The sequence below is a fragment of the Lissotriton vulgaris genome, chromosome 12 (genome assembly GCF_964263255.1).
Source record: "Lissotriton vulgaris chromosome 12, aLisVul1.2, whole genome shotgun sequence".
NCBI lineage: Eukaryota > Metazoa > Chordata > Amphibia > Caudata > Salamandridae > Lissotriton > Lissotriton vulgaris.
In genome coordinates this window covers 100,429,103-100,448,800 of record NC_141700.1, presented here as the reverse complement: position 1 = coordinate 100,448,800, position 19,698 = coordinate 100,429,103, and the positions used below count along the sequence as shown (strand labels likewise).

Genomic DNA, 19,698 nt, shown 5'->3' with positions numbered 1-19,698 from the left:
TGTCCGACTCCGAGGGATTTTCGTGCCCCGAAGCCAGAGATATGGACCCTCGTAAATTGTGGCCTGCACGTGACCCAAAGCCGGGACCCCGCGTGATGCCGCTGCCGTTCGAGAGTTCAACAACAACGGCCACACGGACCCGGAAGGTACCGGTCGACCGCCATGGAAGATCAGCCCACCTCCGAGAATATGCCTCCAGCGCTCATTTCGTGGAGCCCAGAAGACGAGGAACACTCCATCATGTTCCCTCCCCCCCGATTGCTGTTGGATGGAAATGGGGATCTAAAAGTGGCTATTTGTCTCCCTACTGGAACTTTGTTTGGTCAGCGTGACGCTGTTTATATCCGCACCCCAGTTGATCGGCACCGGTTGCGGCACAAAGTGATCGCAGCGCTTTCTTGGATTAAGGGGGCTCGTATGGGACCGTCAGCGGAGAAGTGGGGATGGCACTCACACGCCTGTGCAATGTGGAGGAATTGATTATGATGTGCCTTTTACTACACTGAGGGCTGGCGGCTCTAGTGCTTGACTGAGCGGCGTTCGTCCTTTGGAAGTGGAGCTTCAATAAGACTGACCCGAATATGGCGGCGGCAGTGCGCACTGGAGGCCGCAGGGGGGAGATCGAATACCCCCTGTATGCTGTTCGTTATGGGGCTGATCTTAGCACTTGTACAATGGAATGAGAGCCCGAAGCCATTAACGCCTTTGAGAGACTTTTGTTTGTGTGGTTCCTGCTGTGCCTTGCCGTGCAGACACTTCTGTGGAGAGCCGAGGTAACTTTATCGATGGCTGAGAGGTGAATGTTTGTATGTGGGGAACTCCCAGTTTGTTCCTATTGGATTGCCACATTGTTACCCGGCCCCATGGATACATGGTTTCCTTGGGAAATCCGCCAGCTGTGATTCTATCTCTCTCCCTCTCGCTCTCCCTCCCCGGCAGAGTGTTGCGCTATGGGACCCAGACACTGCGTGATTCCTATCCTTCTAGCGCAATATTTTGTTCCCCTGATAGTGAACGACCAAATGGCGGCGGATGGCTTTTGAGTGTGCACTATCCTGAGGCACTGCAGGACTTCCGGCTTCTCTTTAGACTGGCTTGCTTTCCACCATGGTACTTTGATTGCCTGATTCTGCACCACAGTGCCTGGAGCGCGTTTTTTTTTTATTAGGGCTGAGTGGGTTTACGTGACTCAATGGTAACTTGGTCTCTTTTGTAGTAACACGGGGTAACTTTTAGTTTGGCCGGGTAACTTGAGGAGCTGAGCGGTGACTGCTATTCCGACTAAGTTGGTGTCTTTGATGCTTCGTTATCATTCAGGTATCATTGAAATGCCACTAGGCGGTGGGGGGGAGGGAGGGGGGGCGGGGAACTGTACTGGGGACCCTCCATGTTTTCTTTCTCCTATCGTGGGGTTCTAGTTAGTTTCTTTCCTTTACCCCTTTTTCTTTCTACTCTCGTGTGGATTATTGTCACTTTCTCCTTTCTATTCTTCTCCCTTCTATATTTCGGGTTTAGACACTGGGCGACAGGCACGCTGCTAGGGGGGTAGGCCGTAGCCGTATGCAGGGGTGCAGGGTGGGGGGATGGGGGAGGGGTTTTTTGTTTTTTCTTTTCTGTTTCTATGGCCGTCCTTTCTTTTTGTAATACTTGGCTTTTCTACACCTTCTTCTTTTGCTTTTCCTTTTTTTGGGTACTGATTAGAGGTAACTCTCCGTGCATTCTACTAGCTCAAATAATAAGGATGGATGTCTTATCATGCTTTGCGGTACAGCGGGTAGCCACTGTTTAGGTGGGGAAATTGTTATGTTTCTCGAATATCCTGATTATGTGCATTGGCGCCGATAACTTGCCTACGGTGGCCCTGACTGTGAATATCCTACTTTACGTGAAACCCTTGACTTGTTATGGTTTAACTGTGCGGCATCAGCTCCTGCTTTTCTTTAATTTAAAAAAGAAACCTTCTTTAATCCTGTTGCCAATTTGGTAATATGCTTTCCTGAGTTACATGATAGATTTTGGGAGGCGTATTTTTGTATTGCTTCTGGCTTGCATTGCTCGATTTGCCCACCTCTGTCCTGATGGCCGACCGTGATGGTTGATGGGCTTGTGAATGTAACTGATTTACGTAACAATAAAGGTTTACCAAAAATAAATAAATAAATAAATAAATAAATAAACTCTGAAGAAGGGAGCTTGCTGGAACTTTGTACATCCCCTGGTTAGGCTCCGCAATGTTTTTGCATAGTGCACAAATAAAAAATACCCTCTTCCTCCTTCCCTAAAACCAAGTCATTTAAAACCAAGTAGTAGGTTTATTCTACCACCTGCCACAAAGAAGAAAGTGCACTGGTTGATATACAGTTTAGATTCATCCCACTTGAGCTCATTTTTCTTATATACCGGAAGATGGTGACATGGCGGGAGTGATCTAGACTGGATCATTTCATTGTATTTAACATATCGGACCTAGGGATATTGGTGCAGCAATTCATCAAAGCTGGGAACATACTGAAAAGTTTGAATCATTTTTGAGTGGATGGTTCAAAAGACGATCACAGGGCAGATACACAGGTTGCTTTGCATGGTGTGCCGCAGAGTTCCTTCCGTGCACCCATATTATTCAGTATCCAAGTCTGACATCCATCAGGTCTGATTAGGGTCGTTGCCTGCTGGGCCCTCTCATATGCTCACAATACTTATCATCAGACTGCGCAAGAAACTCCCACCCCAGCCTGCTGCTGTGGTTATATGCTGTTTGCGTATGCTCCATCTTCTAAGGAGCAATCCTACCTCTAGTCTCTGCACAAATTCTGTCTAGATTTAACTAGTCTAATAGCCTGTGATTAGATATGCCTGCTTACCTACTAGTGACTATGCAGATAGTTAATAACTTCGCACTGAAGACTGTACCGAACACGCCAATAATTTGACCACGTTTATGAGATTAAGAACGAAACACGTTGGCTTTCTGTGGATCAAGGGGTTCACTGCAAATGCCTCTTTAAAACAAATGGAGTTTTCTATGGACGCAAAATATTTTCTTTGACGATGTACCTTCGCTCCGGCCCTCCTTTCTGAAACCATGCGCTTGTTGTGCATACCAGCCGTAAAGGGGGCCACTGGCACAGGTCATTCATATCAGCATTTGGCCACTAGACTTTAGAACAATCGGTCTCTATAATTAAGAGCAAACTATGGCAAAGACGATAGATCTGGCTTTAGCAAGTCCTTTAAATGGTTATTGTTTTGATCTTTCTTGAAAGCATAGGCCAAAAAATGAGAAGGAGAAAAGAGAAAGCAAAATATGCTGCCTCATAAACGTATCAGCCATACGCTTACCAAGCCTGGCCGGTGAGTTTTTCGCACTTCGCAAAGCTCGCGGAGTTCCCAAAAATTCTGCTCCGCCTAGATGAGCGGAGTTTTTTTACTCGCTCGCCAACCGTAAGCTGTCGAGCACGAACAAGAAATATCCAACACTCAACCACTTCCCAGCGAGTTTTCTCAACGTGGGTTGCTGCGGATGGTTGCTACCACTCGCGTTGAGAAACCTCCTGTTCGCGTTGAGGAAGCTGCCGCTCAAGTAGAACTTCTACTCGAGGGGCAGAAAGAAGCAGCACCCTTTGCACTGTGCAAATGCCGTTCTGCTGCACGAGAGAAACACTCATCGTTAAAAATCAGTGCAAATGGCGCGAGGTAACCCACTCCGCCGCTCGCGGAACACCACGTAGCTTGGTGGAGTTTTTTTGTCATGCGGAACTCCGTGAACTCTGCCCAGGCTTAATGCTTACAGTAAATATTTAAGTATTGATTAGTCATTCCATATAATTTAAATATAAAAGTAAGGTGATTGCTATCAGTGAGGTTTACTACAAACAGTTATAGAAAACCTTTTTTATTTTTACTGCACTCCACAGAGAAATATGTTTTTTATTGGTGCAAAGAAAAAGTACTATTGGCTTTGAATAACTAACCTGAAGACATATTTAAAACACACAAAGGTGACTGAAATACAAAAATAGGTTGAATTGAAAAAGTATTGCAAAGTAAAGTATTGCTCTCCCAGCCCTGGATATCTCGGCAGAGTTACAGGTTTTAAGCAGACCTTAAGCTTTTCCAGCAGAAAGTGCAGACTTCAGGTGACGTCCGCTCACCATTGGGAGAATGGATGTGATGCAGACACCAGGTCTGGTCACAGAGCAGCCATTGGGATACTTTGAGAAGCATTTCTTTCTGTCATGAAGAACTCTGAACTACAACAAAGTGGTGTGGATCACACTTGTATGCGCATTTTCCAGCCAAGAGATGAGGATCCACTTTCTAAGTTTTCAAAACTTGTTTGGGTTGACTCCCTTAAAAAGATAATTTTCTGGTTGATGCTGAGACACAGCCTTTGTGCAAGCAGATTGCTCCCATAACAGATAGCATTCATGCTGGTTCCAAGCAGGCATGTCCAAAGCAAGGACATTATGAATTGTGAGATCTCTGACCTTAGCTGTCATTAGCCTACCTGAAGCAGTGACCAAGGACCTACAAAAGGGCTGACCCTCTCTAAAAACATCCTTCCCTCACACGTACCATCTATTAAATCACAGTGCTCAAGAATAACTAATCAGAAACTTTCTGCGTAACAAAGGTCCTCACTGAATTTCTAAAGGGAGTCATTTCTCCATTCCCCTACATTTCAGTGTCAGATCCCCACCCTTCAGTTACAGGAATGCAATTAATATACATACTGTCTGCAAAAGCTGTATCCAACCTCCATTGTGTGCCATACTAAACCAGGTATAAACCACAGGAGCAAAAACCCATCAACCGCGTTGGGATTGGGGTAAATAATAGAATATAAACATATGGTATCCCAACTGGTATTGTTTAGAGACAGTTACAAAGGATATGTTGAAAACATTATCAGAAAGGAAAAAGGAGACTCATTCATAGTTATAAATGTGCTGCCATGAGCACATTTATAACTATGAATGGGTCTCCTTTTTCCTTTCTGATAATGTTTTCAACATATCCTTTGTAACTGTCTCTAAACAATACCAGTTGGGATACCATATGTTTATATTATATACTAAACCAGGGGCATCCAAAATGGATCCCATTGTTCTCAGTACTCAGGCTGTCACGACACTCAGAGTCCTACAACCACAGTGCCACATACAGGCACTCACAATGCATACGGAATGTTCGTGTAAGGTTGTGGACTTACATAACAGTGGAACTTTATTTACATGAAAGGGAGACAAGAGAATGTACCTTTTGTGACACAGAGAAAATGTGATTCGTCCAGGTTCAGGACCTCGCTTTACAGGGGATAAACCTAAGCTTCCGCTCACAAGCTACTTTAGCGTGATACTAAGACCAAACACAAGGTCAGGGTGCCAGTTTCATATGTAGACGGGCACTCAAGGCAGGGGTACACATATGGGGATGTATGTCAGTACAACGCGATCTTTTAGATCGCGGTACTTGACATCGCAGGTTTTACAACGCAAGTCGTTACAACGACTTGCGTTGGAGGGCGCGGATTTCGGAATTTTTTAATTTTATATTCCAACACCAGTCCCCGTAACAGTAGGGAAGGTGTTGGACTATAAAATTAAAACATTCCTTATCCCACAGCGCCATCCAGCGCAAGTCGTAGTAACGACTTGCGTTGTAACAGCTGCAGGGAAAAGGTCGTGCGGTGTAAACACTGCGTTGTAAACGACGTTCCCCCACATATGGTCACCCTGAAGCGGTCATTCATTCCCGACATGAACAGTTCAAGATGTGCAAAACTGCATGCACAACAATAGTCTTGTTTTCAAATTGCATTCCAATAGTGTGCTACTAGTTGGCAGATGTCACTTGCAAACCACTTGTCACGGTGCTGTATTTACTTAATATGTTCATGCATTTCTGTATTACGTTGTAGTAGTCATTTCGTTGGGTATCTAGGCATACAGACACTCTGATTTGAGTGGCATGGCTGAGGCGTTATTTCCCATATAAGTATCTGTGATAATCACATAGTTGTTCCATAAGGATCTTTGGAGATCCAGATACAAGGTATGTGGTGTGGGAAGACCAGAAGGCAACAGCAGAAATCTAACAATGTTTAGAGTTAGGTACAAGGAGGCACACAATTTACTGCACGTGTATTAAACTGTGACCCTCACTGTCTCGAGGCAAATTGGGATACCAGATGCCTGGTGAAAACAAAGAACAAACTTGCATTACAATAAGGTTAAACTGGAAATTGAGGATTCGGTGCATGCAGAAAGCTTTGCCGAGGCTGGAATACTTCTTGACGTTTTTAGATGCTGATTTTTGCACCTAGAAAGTATTTTTGACCCTCAAATTAATGAGTGAATTTTGCTAAACCAGAAGCACCATCGTTCTAACCTGATAAAAACAGAAAGTATGCCTCCCTGCTCACTAGATCCACCGAAGGTGCACGTTGACAAATTAAAAGAAAGGAGGTTTGTTTGAGTGCGGTCACACACCTGCCTTCGGATGATGAAAGTCTGTCTTGGATTTCTGCCAGACGGACTCTAGCCCCGGGCATAGTTGCTTGCATTTTATAAGCTGTGGGAGGAACGAATCAGAGGTAAGGCCTGGGGTGTGGCGCTGTGGATGGGGCGGCTCCATGAGCGACTTCTATGTTTGGTTGATGTGTTTGTGTGTGTGTGTCTAAGGGGAGGGGAGTGGGGCGATTTCTGAAGTTATTCAAGCACCGTGTATGCTCAGTCTGAATCAGGTCTTGAAATTAACGCTCTGTGGTTTAGATCTAAAAAGAATTTGAATGAGAAAGTGGAAACTGTGGCTCTCAGTTTATCCAAAAGCTGAAACATTCAGCCCTCTAGTCTAAAATAACGTTAAGCAGACATATAGCACTATATAATCTTCAAAATAAATACAAGAGTAAAAGGGCACAAGGCGTCCTTATTTACTTACCTCTAATAAAGGCAAGAAAGAATAGTTTACTCGCCCGCCGCCTGTTAACCACGAAAGCCACAATAAGCTATTCTCATGTTACAGGTCTCCAAAATAGGAAAAACAGACAATTTAGTCTCAATGTATCTCCATCAGAAGAATGAAAAGTGTTGAAGCTAGGTTTTTTCCATCTCAGGAGTTAATATTGCTAAGAAGTTAATCTGTTGACAGTAGAGTTAGACAAATGCCACAGGGGTCAAAACTTAAAACCGGCCGGAATATATCTGTGGCTATTATAAGCAGATACCCAACCAAGAGGGTTTGCTATGTCAAACCTTCTGAGCCAGCTTGAGTGGAGCCAGTGTCAAATGCACAAAAATTCATCAGCAACCTATGGTCGTCTCTTCCCCATGGAATATACATATGTCAGACAATGAATCCGCTTTTCTCGCTTCTGAAAACAATATAATAATGTTCACCCGGTTGCATTCATCTATGTTTTTTAAGTTGGTCCATAAGAGCCAACATAGGTCCATGCACCCACTTAAATCTACATATAATGAATATTAATGACTTACATAGCCAACAGTGCACCTGAAAATGTGAGACAGATTCAGCCCCCAAGGGCAAAAGTTGGACATTCCCGTTTCAAAAATATTGAATGGAGATCACCCCAAAAGCCTTTAAAATTCTAGACAAAAAGTAGGACAAATCAGCTACATCCTAAAAGATTGCTCAGCAGTGACCGCATTACCAGGCCACTGCATGTGAAGAGATAAGACAATTAAGCTGTCTTGTAGGTCTAGAATGACCAACCCCACTTGGAGCAGTGGTATCCACTAACAATCCAAGCCTTATCAAATGCCCAAAACAATTACATGGTGTCTAAATCGGAGACACAAGTCAAACCGACCTCTGGCAATTTCACTGGTAGGCCTGCTAGAAAGCATTGCTTTTACACTTAACTAGATTCCTAGTGGATGGGATGTTTTGAAAAGTACTGCACTGTCAGTTGATCCATCAGCGTTTAGAGAAAATATTGGAAACAGAAATATCAAGGACAAAAATATTGTGAAGGTAAGTTTCTATAGGTGATCAAAGTTTTACTATATATAACTCCACATATATATGTACTTTGACGATATATACATCTTCAAGGTATGTAGAGGTGGAGTTAAGAATAGTAAATATTAACTAACCTATTTGCACTTACCTTCGCGATATATTGGTCCTCCATATTTTTGACATAATATTCTGTCCACACAATATTTCTTTTTCTCATATTCTGTCAGTGATCCAATACATTGCTAGGACTGCAGCTGTAGTCTATTCGAGGAATTGGGGGAATGTGGAATAGATGTATTTTTCCTCTTTTGTGGATTTAGCCATTAGTTATACCTCTTTAATGTTACTTTAAAGCTGTACGAGAATACTGAACACAACGCACCCTGCTTACTAGCGGCTAAGTTAATTAAGAGGCATGAATTTCTCAGGGCACCCAAAATAGAATACTTTCTGTAACTGCAGAGGGGAAGTTGCTTCCACATACATAAATACCGCTATAATCCAGCCAGGTACTTTTTTCTCCATTGAAAAGGGGTAGGTTATAACCCTTCAAACTTTTTAATGCTGCTTCCCCCATCCCATGTAAAATTTAAGAAAATATATTTGACCCCCACAGAATGACAAGCATATTTTCTTACAATTGTTCTATTAAATTTTCAGCTCTGAACATACTTAACATGTCAGTCTTTGCAGCAATGTTATGTTAGCAATGATTTGTAGAGCGCTTGTTCACCGGTTGGTTTCTTGGTGCTAAAAAGACCTGTGGACCGCCAGCCCGAGGCAGATCATTTGTAAGCAAGTGTGAATAACCATGCCTTGAGAGACTTCCTAAAATTGAGCAGGATTATGCTAAATCTAATTTCCAAGGGGATGGAATTCCATAGCCGAGGGGCCATGGTCGCGAACCTACATTCCCCTTGATGTTTCACCTTAAGGGTCGGCACTGTGAGGAGGTGGAGATGAGCTGAGCGGAGGTTGCGTGAGAGAGTGTATCAGGAGATGCACTTGTCAATAAATGTGGGGCTGCAACCGTTTAGGAATTTGTACACCAGGCATCCAACTTTAAAGGCACAGGGCTGGGGGATACGGAGCCAGTGCAATTTCCTAAGGAGAGGGGAAGAGTGTTGCCACCTAGGTTGTTGAAATATTAGTGATGCCGCTTGGTTTTGTACCAGTTGAAGTCGCCTAGTGAGGCCAAGTGGGAGTCCCAGGAATGTGGCTTTGGCGTAGTCAAGATGAGATAGGACCAGGGCTATCACAACCTGAACCAATGCAGCTTGAAATAGTAGCCTACTTATCTTACTTATTTTTCGTAGCTGTAGGAAGCAGGTGGAAATCACAGTGCCTATGTTATGGTAAATCTTTTTAAATTCCAATCAAATGTATTATTGTCAACGTGCTATTGGCAACCAGGTCTCCAGAAAGGTGTAAAAGTATCCACAGTGTGACGTTCCTTTATCAAAACTTGGGGAGGGACATTGAGGGCTACTTGGGCCTCCTATGCTCTAACTACTACCAGCCAGGACATGCATGACAAAAGATGTTCCTATTGGCTCACTCCCACTTGGTTTCTTTCATTAAAACTCAGCACTGTTTTCAGCATGGTGTAGATCTCATATTACGTATCCCTAATGACCAGAGTCTTAAACTCTAATCTGAGAAACAAATCTGACACCCCCCACAGTTTCAAGTCCTCTGCTATAATCTGGTGTTATGGGTTGTTTGCATAGTGCTTTATTCAATCTAAGGCTGCATCAAATCGCCAAAAAGGGCAGGGAAGATTCTATAAGACACAAATTATGAAAATGCACTTGCCTACTCCTTGGTCTTCAATTATGCTTTCATCAAAGTCAGGTTTTGATTTCAATTGGCTTTATAAAAGTAGATAACAGTAGGCACGGATTACATTTTTCCAAAAGACAAGAACATCACAACAAATGCAACGACAGAGACATTCAGGTCTCCATACTACAGCATACAAAACTCCACTCTGTAAGTGGTGGTGTCTGTTTGGAATACAGAACCGGTACTAGAAACACTGTAGAACAAACAATACACTCTAAAATGCAGTAGCTACTTTGGGGGGGGGGGGGCAGTTGGAGAAACACTTTGGGGATTATTTACAAGCTCCTTTCGCCGGCGGTGCGCCACTTTTCCCCATATTAAAAGAGACCCACTGGCTGCGCAAGGGGCTTCTAAATAAGCCCCACTTTGTTTTATAAGGGCCTTGAGTTGCAGCACTGCGTCTTTTTCCCTGAAGGTGAAAAAGGCCAGGTGTCTGAAACTATAAAGTAGGTTTTCAGACATGAACTAAACATAAACGTGTTGAAACCTTCATACCACTACGTTTTTTTGACATGATCAGTTGAACTCAAAGGAGTCGCCTCATACAATTACAGTTGGCTCTATGTGACATCACATTAAAACAACAGGTGATGAGTGGGATGCTTGCAAAGATCTCAGGCATTGGCAATCGCATGGGCTCATTCCAGACCATCACTGTTTGTACCACTTCAGACAGGGAGCAAACATATGCAAATCCAACTAGAACCAGTCCAGCAGAACTACCAGGCCACTTTCCTTCTGAATTGGAACACAAGCCACTTTCAACATGTCGATCCTCATCAGTAAGGAGCAGCTTGTACCGCGTGGCACATCAACCTTGTGACCTACATCTGGGCATCGCCTCTAGGGCATTACATCATGATTAGAAAAGATAATAGGTGAAATTAGGCCTGGGCTGAGTTTCATGTAGCAGAACTATACAAAGTAGTAATCAAAAAAACTCCTCCGCGCTACGTGGAGTTCCGCAAGCGGAAAAGTATTTTAGGTTGTGCCGTTCGCACTGATTTTTTGCGCCGGTTGTTTGTCCCGCGCTGGAAAAATCAGCACGAACTTTACAATGCACAGCACAAAAGGACTCTGCTTCTGTCAAACCCTCAAGTAGATGTTCTACTAGAGCTGCAGTGTTCTCAACACAAACACAGGATTTCTCGACAACAGCGGTAGGGGGGTCATCCGCGACGGCGCACGTTGAGAAATCTCGCCGTTAGGTGGTCTGGAGTAAGATTTTCCTCGCTTGCACTCGCTAACTTAACGTTGGCAAGCGTGAGCAAAGAAAAAAACGTTACGCGGAGCTGAGTTTTTGGGGACTACGCGTGTTACGCGGAGTGGTGAAAACTCCAGGAGCAGAGCGGAATTTCACACCCAGCCCTAGGTGAAATGCGTGCATAAGTCTCAGCCAATACCAATCTCTCGGCCACATTCCAATACATTTTTGTTCCCATTGCACCACTAAGGCTGGTGAAAAACCATATGCAAATCCATCTTGGTGCTGCTCCTGTAGAACAGTCTAGGCCAAAGTTCCAAGTCACATCCCTTCTAAACAGGAGCATAAGTGACCTCTAACCAGTTTCAGCCTACACAGGCTTATCTGGAAGCGGCAGCTTGTATTCTAGGGTACCTTAAGCACCGGACCCATGTTTGGGAAGGGATGTTACAAAGACCCCTAAATGAAGAGGAAAGGTCCAGGTTATGGGTGTCAGTCTCCAAAAACAAGGTAACCCTGCAGCTAGCCCAAACAAAATACTGGTTACTACACAAACTACACTGGACACCAGCCAAACTGGAAGCAGTAGGAGCCAGGGACGCAGACACATGCTGAAACTGCCTAAAGGCCAAGGGAGACCTATCCCACATACTATACGAGTGTCCCAAGGTTAAGACATTCTGGAGCAAAGTATATGACTTCAGACACACTCTTGGGATGTAACACAAAGCGGGGCCTCCCGGGCCTAGCAGCGGCATTCATGGCCACAGAGCTCGACTCCAAAGAAGATCGGGACCTAGTTGACCTATTGCTTACGGCAGCTGCCAAAACTATCTTAGCAAACTGGAAGAACACAGGCAAAGCCACTTTCAAGCGGTGGTTCAACTGGGTAATCTTTCTGAGGGAAGCCGACAACATCACCGCAAACCACCGCCCAGCAAACCACACAGCCAGAGGGGGAATGTGGGCAGCCCTAGACGCCCACCTGAAACGATAAGCCCCCCCCCCCTTCTTCTTTCCTTCTCTCCTTTTTCTCTCTCTGCAGTCAACAGTCAAGCAGCGTTTGTAATAATGCCAAATTGTCTTGACTCTGCATTGTATTATACTGTAAATTTACTTTCAATAAAATACTTTGAAATAAAAAAAACATTATCACATACAAACAGATGTGTGATAGCCTTTATTGGTCATCAGAGCAGCTGAAATGTACCTTTTTTCATGGCATGCTGCCACGCTGCTTCATATTCAACTTGGTTCCTTATTCAAGCCCATTATTATACCTGGGAAGTGACAACACGTTATTCAGCAGATCATCTACCATACTGACATGTGGCCTTATTGGAGTTACACAGCTGTTATGAGCTATGTGCTGCCTTGTCTGTGTGGTACCACAATATCTTTTAATGCTATTCCATTTTAAGAGCTGGATGAATCTCTTTGTGCATTTATTCTTTTATACACAGCTCCACCACTTGGAGCAACAACAGTGAAAGTTCTTACCTGGCCAGTGGTGACCTTGCTCCACTCCAGGCACTGGGCTTTGCTTCTGCTCAGAGACATTGTTCACAGGTGGGTGCATTCCAGTCTCAATGTGCCCTATTGATGTCCAACAACACAGACAGAAGAAGATAAACAGTCCAAAGGCCATCTCCATCACTGGTCCAATGAACCTACAATCCAGTCGTAGAATGTGGGAGGCAACTGTGATCTGCTGTATGGCCCAGATTATACAGGACAAACATCAACTAGCTCACCCTGATTTTACAAACCAATAAGCCTCTACTTTCCCAAATCTCTCTGTAAAGCACTAAATGTGTGTCTTTAGAAACACTTGTTGAGTGGCACTGGGTTAGCAGCCTCTTCCCCGTGTAATGACAACTAGCTCTTCGAGGTACCAATTGTAGGACAGCGAGACCCGCAGTCCTCTTCTGGGAGAGAGAGTCTGCATTTCCTGGATGCACACGTGGCTTGTTGGTAACAGTTACTAAGAATCAATGGGCTACAGTACCTTGGACATAGCTCCCACACTAATGCACGGATTACTGGAGTTCTAACGCCACAGATGGAGTTATTGCTGTGCCCGTAAATTTAAATGTAAAAGTTCCAGGACCATGCCACTGTGTTTTCTGCGATTACTGAAGCTGCAGTTCCTTGTACTTTGTCGCAGTAGTTTCTTTAAAGTTCCTGAAATTTTGGGTTGCAGTTCCCGACACTATGAGTTGCTCTTCTAGGAAGGATTTTTTATACTGTGTCACACAGTTTTCAGAGTGGCGTATGGCATTTCTAAAACCTCTTAGCGGCTATTGGGTGATTGAGACTCTTGTAACAAATAAGAATAAACTGTAAGTATTTGTCAGGAGGAAATTATACTCCTATCGTATAATTACAATTGGGTAATGCCCTGCGCATAAAGATGCTGCAGTTCCTGGGATTCGTGGTACACCTATGCTGAGGACAGAACCTCAACAGAGACGTCCAGGAGAGGCATGATGAAAGTGCCGGGAGTTTCAAAAGAAAACACAAGTATTCCAGGAAAAAGTGCAAATGATAGCGTGCAAGTGGCGATTACAAAGTGCTAATGTCCGGGGCAAAAAGTGCAAGAGTCCCAGGAGAATGTCTTATGAACCGGTGGGGGTTTTCAGAATGTCAGCTCAGTGCCCTTGTGTGGATATTGGAGGAGAGTCCTTCAGTTTGATGTGCAGCCCCCCTTTGAGAGGAGTGTAAGGGGTCTTGCCTACAAAGGTGAGGGTCTGGAGTGGAAGTGCAAGGATCTTGGAAACGCGCCAGCCCTAAAGAGAAAGTGCAGGGGCGCAAGGAAAGCTGCTCGTGGAGGAGAATAATTACAAGCTAAGTGTTAGTTACTGCAGGTGTCCTGGAAAAAAGGTTTTCTGTGGAAGAGTGGCGCGGTCGCTCCGCAGCGGAGCTCGTGGTGCGGATGTCAATGTCAAAGATGCAGATGTTCCAAGTTTAGCATCGTTGCTTCGCCACGGGCTTGGGGCGATGTCCTGAGTCCACGGGTGCTGAAGTGCCTTAGTAAGGGATGCCCGCACGTGTCCTCGTTACAAGGTGAAGCTGTCCTCTGAATAGTCCAAGGTGTGAGCGATGCTGTGCAGCCTGTTAGGAGGGTCCGCTCGGGTGTCCTGTGCTGTGCAGCTGGCAAGTGTCTAGACCAGTCAGTGCCAAGGTGCCCAGGCCTGTCAGTGCCGCCCTGGGGCACAGATCCTTCTCTGTCCGGGGATCCAGCCCTGTCAGTCCCCGGCGGCACAGCCCTGTCAGTGCCCGAGGGTCCAGCCCTGTCAGTGCCCGGGGGTCCAGCCCTGTCAGTGCCAGAGTATACAGATCCGCCGTGCCCCGCCACCCGCTCCGTGCCCAGGTGCCTGCCCTCGCAGAGAGTCTCCGGATCCCACGCAGGGCGGCTGCGGCAGTTTTGAGGGCCGGGCACAGAGTAAGGCTCGGGACGGGTTCTTGTCTGGGGAAATAAACAGGGGCGGCCTGGGCGGAGAGGGGGAGGAGGAGGGCTCCGGGGGAGGATGGAACCCCGGGCGGGGAAAGCCTCAGGACGGGGAAGGCGGGGGGCGGCCTAGGGAAGAGGCGGGCCTAGTGCCCTGGAGAGGCGGGCCTGGCGCTACGGGGTGTGGACCCAGAGCCCTGGATAGGCGGGCCTGGAGCCACGGAGAGGCGGGCCTGGCGCGGCGGGGAGGCGGGCCCAGAGCCGCGGAGAGGCGGGCCTGGCGCGGCGGGGAGGCGGGCCTAACTCTGAGTGAAGGCGGGCCTTTCTTTCTGTGTCGTATTTACCTTGGCGAGCGTGCTATGACGTGTCTTACCAATAAAGTTCTTTTCAATTTGAATTGGATTTGATAACGGGCCGAGGGAGGAGACTGAGGGGCGAGTAGGCCTGACAGAGGTAACTGCCTGGGCGGAGAGGCGGGTCTGGAGAGGGAGGGGAGGAGGCGGGCAGGGCCGCTGAGAGAAACCCCGGGGGCAGGAGGCGGTCCTGAGGAGGACAAGGGCCAGGGGAGGGAAGGGCGGGGAGGCGAGGCGAGGCTTGAGGAACTGCAGGGCTTGAGGAGTCGAGGTTGCAAGGGGAGTTTGAGGAGGCGGGCCCGAGAAGGTGGAGGCAGGAGGAGGAGCGGCTTGAGGGAAGGCAGGTTTTGAGCAGGACCTGTGTAAAAGGGCAGGTAAAGTCTACAACCTTAGTAGTTTGAGGGTATTGTAATTGCATTTATATAGCGCTTTCTGTTTATTTCTTTATTTAATGCGATTTTATATAGCGCGAACTTTACCCGAAGGTGTCAGAGCGCTTTACAAAAGAACCAGTTGCGATACATAAGGATTTAGGATTACATGAGTTACATAAAAGATACAAACAGGAAAAAAATGTGCAAATGTACAAGTTGTAAAGTCAAACAGGGAAGAGATACAAATAGAAAAAATTGCACATGTACAAGTTGTAAAGTCACTCAAGGGAGATACAAATGGATAAACTCTAAGAATCAACCCATGACGAGGAATTGACATACTGATAGACATAACACCTGTATGTGCTCTTTTGAGTGAAAAGGTAATTTCGGAAAAGGATATCTTCACCATAAGTTGATGATTGGTTGTAACAAGAGGGGAGTAGTCTTGGAAAAAGATAATGAGTCACTCAATGCTGTTGGACAGTAAATACGTTGTGGAGTTGATGCTATTTGCTGGTCATGACGGAGGTAAATTGGAAGTTAAGGGTGTTAGAAGATTGTTTTATGAGCTTAATAATTTCATGCATGAGCAATGCTTGAAATGGAAATATAGAAGTGCAGGTACTCCTTATACAAGACCATAGTATATTTTTGCTGCTGAGAACTGTTGGTACTCTCCCACGAAAAGCATTGGAGCAATGCTTAGATTTATAACAGGGTACTGGAATGGGCGTCTGACTCTGACTTTTTAGACCCCTGCCAGATGGGGTTTAGGAGTGGGGTAGGAACAGTCGAGCAATGCCTAAACTTAAAATTGATAATAGATAAATACTGCATTGCTCGCTCATCCCCCGTTTACCTAGCTTTTATGGATCTTTCATCCGCATTCGATCTTGTGAATAGATCCAAGCTATGGTTAACTCTCCTGTCAAACGGTCTCGATGCCACTCTTGTCAGATTCTTAGCCTACCTCCATACTGACTTGAAAGCTCGGGTACGTATTGGGATGGGCGGAGAGGTATCGGGAGCCATCAAGATAGGGAGGGGGGTGAGACAGGGGTGCGTTTTAGCACCCCTGCTGTTTATCATCTATATTAACGGCCTGTCCAACTGTTTAAAGAAAGCTACCCCTGATGTCCCAATCATTTTAGGAAATCCCTTGCCCGTACTTTTATATGCAGACGACGCTGTCCTTATGGCACGTACACCTAACGCCTTACGTCTGCTTGTACATAGTTTTGTAAATTTTATGGAGGGACTGGATTTGAAAGTTAATTTTAAAAAGTCTTTTATTATGCCCTGTGGGCCGGGCAAAAGGAAACTCGGCACTATTCAAATTGGAACAGATAAACTTGAATCTGTCCATAAGTTCCCTTACCTGGGGTTGGTTTTCGCTGCGAACGGCTCTTGGAGTGGGCATGTGGCCCACGCCACGAGCAAGTTCTCGAAAGCCAACAACTCTGTCCTGAGTCTCCCCCGCCCTAAGAAAATCGGTGCCACTAAAGCTATTGTTAAAATTTTTAAACTACAGTGTTCCCCTGTTGCTACGTATGGAGCCGAAGTTTGGGGATCGGCCAGCAGCATTGGTATTCAAAGAGAGGAAAACCGTTTTTGCAGGAAGTTGCTGGGAGCACCAATTTCCTCTTCCAATTTCATTTGTCATAACGAACTTAACCTCCCTTTCATAAACGACTTTATTAAAGTAAGACCAGCACTCTTCTGGATCAGAATCTGGAGGAATGAGGCTGCTGCCCTTACGCAAAACATCATTAGGGACTGCCTTAATAGTGAAAATGGCATGCAGATCCCCTGGCTTAAAGAAGTTTTTAAAATATTTAATGAAATTGGTAGAGGCATTTTGTTTACTGAGCCAACGGCTATTGAACCAAAGGACAAATATGAGGTCCAAAAGGCACTCTATGCACTTTACCGTAATGAACGGCTTGGAATTGAACTACAGAAATCAGGGGTCAAAAAATACATTGGTAATGGTCTCTGTATGCAAACCATGCCACCCTACCTATCACTGCCTATGTCAAATTGGGAACGATCTCTATTGTTTCGTCTAAGGGCAGGAACCGTGAAATTTTTGCTTTCTTTTCCCCTGGGGTATCAACACCATACCGACCTTACCCCCTGCCCCTGTGACGGTACAAGCACTCAGGACGATTTGCACTTTCTGTTTTTCTGTAAATTTTATGCGAGATATACCAAATGGCTTTTAACCCCGTATTTTAGAAAACTTAGACCTCTTGCACTCCAGGAATCCTATATGCTGCTGCTCACCCTGGACAATGATGAACTGACATTTCGCACTAGCACTTTTCTAAGACTAGCCATACGCGCACGCAAGACTATGGAAAGTCCTTGAAATCAGATTCAGTCAAAAAATACTACTGCTAAAACCTTATAAGTTATTGAAATTTATCGTCTAACCTCTGTATGAATTGCTTTGTCACTATGAAATGTAAATTATTTAACTGTTTTGTATTATGTGTACGTATATGTTCTTTGATGTGTTCGGTACTTTTATGAATTTTAACAAATTCGAATAAAGGTCTTTTGAAACTTGAAACTTGATACAAACAGGAAAAAAATGTGCAAATGTACAAGTTGTAAAGTCAAACAGGGAAGAGATACAAATAGAAAAAATTGCACATGTACAAGTTGTAAAGTCACTCAAGGGAGATACAAATGGATAAACTCTAAGAATCAACCCATGACGAGGAATTGACATACTGATAGACATAACACCTGTATGTGCTCTTTTGAGTGAAAAGGTAATTTCGGAAAAGGATATCTTCACCATAAGTTGATGATTGGTTGTAACAAGAGGGGAGTAGTCTTGGAAAAAGATAATGAGTCACTCAATGCTGTTGGACAGTAAATACGTTGTGGAGTTGATGCTATTTGCTGGTCATGACGGAGGTAAATTGGAAGTTAAGGGTGTTAGAAGATTGTTTTATGAGCTTAATAATTTCATGCATGAGCAATGCTTGAAATGGAAATATAGAAGTGCAGGTACTCCTTATACAAGACCATAGTATATTTTTGCTGCTGAGAACTGTTGGTACTCTCCCACGAAAAGCATTGGAGCAATGCTTAGAAGTGCCTGTGCTATCCCTTCCAAATGTATTATAGAAGTGCATGTACTGAGTACCTGCCCATTTAAACCACTATGCGTGAGTAACACGCCATCAGGTTTAGCAGTCAGCTTAATTGTGCGTCTGATTTTAAGTTATTTATTAGGCAAGTTGATGACCGTTTATTTCCAGCCCAATTTAAACTTTGTCACCTCCGGACTTAGCAATGTATCCATTGTGAGATTGTGTTGCCTTCAATTTTTGATTGGCAACATTTGGCTGCTGATGCATGTATAGTATGCTGAAGCCCCCCTGCTAAAAACAATGCCTCATGGAGTGATTTTAGTCCAGTATCAGAATCTACGATCACTAATATCATTGCCAAACTAAAACCTTCCTCCCACTCCAAAGATCCTCTTCCCGCCCTTTTGTTTCAAGAACTTAAATTTACCATTGCCCCTATATGGACCAAAATCATAATCTCTTCTCTTTCCTCTGGCTAGGTCCCCACCTCCCTTCAACTTGGTCAAATCTCACCCATTCTCAAAAACACCACTGCTGACCCCAATGACCTTAACAACCTTCGCCTATCTCTAACCTTCCATTCCTCTCTAAAGCCCTCGAAAAATGTGTCCTATTGCAATTAGAGAAACATCTCGCCTCCTTCAACCTCCTTGATGTTTTCCAATCCGGCTTTAGAAAGGGATGCAGTACAGAAACTGCTATGCTAAATATTACTGACGACATTCATCGCTCCCTAGACAAAGGGGAATCCTCATTACTAATCCTCCTCGACCTCTCAGCTGCATTTGATACCGTCCACCACCCCACCCTTCTCAACACTCTCAAAGACCGGTTCGGCTTAGATGGCAACGTATTCAAATGGTTCTCCTCATTCCTTTAAAACAGATCACAGCAAATCAAGCTCAGCCACTTTCTCTCTAAACCTCAGCCTGTCTCCCTTGGCGTCCCTGAAGGCTCTCCCCAACCCTATTCAATCTGTTCATGGAACCACTCACCCTCATCCTCAAACAAGCTAATATCAATTACCACCTCTATGCCGATGACACCCAATTATATTACAAGATCAAATCCCACAAAGACATTCTCCACCTCAATGAGACCTTGACAAGAATTCAAACCTGGTTCCATCGGAACCATCTCAAACTGAACCAGAATAAAACTGAAATCATCCTTTTCTCCCCCCAAAACAACTCCTTTCCCATTCATCTCTAGATAAATGACATCAAAGCCCCCAACTGCACACTCTCCACCTCTAATATTGTCAAATTCCTAGGCATCAGTATCAACCAGAATCTAAATCTCATCCCCCACATTAAAAATGCATCCAAAAGTGCGCCTTTCACCCTTCTCACCTCAAGAAACTTAAACCATTTAT

The 19,698-nt window shown here is 44.8% G+C and overlaps 1 protein-coding gene across 3 annotated transcripts in view; it reads right to left on the bottom strand.

Annotated features, from left to right (window-relative positions):
* ADAM15 (ADAM metallopeptidase domain 15) overlaps window positions 1-14,669 on the bottom strand; it is a 245,133-nt gene extending 230,464 nt beyond the window's left edge. For all 3 annotated transcript variants that reach the window (XM_086947377.1, XM_086947378.1, XM_086947379.1), the window contains exon 1: window positions 12,536-14,669. In XM_086947377.1, coding sequence (XP_086803503.1) covers window positions 12,536-12,689 — 154 coding nt within the window. In that variant the 5' untranslated portion in view covers window positions 12,690-14,669. The remainder of the gene's footprint in view (window positions 1-12,535) is intronic.
* Between the last annotated feature and the right edge of the window lie 5,029 nt (window positions 14,670-19,698).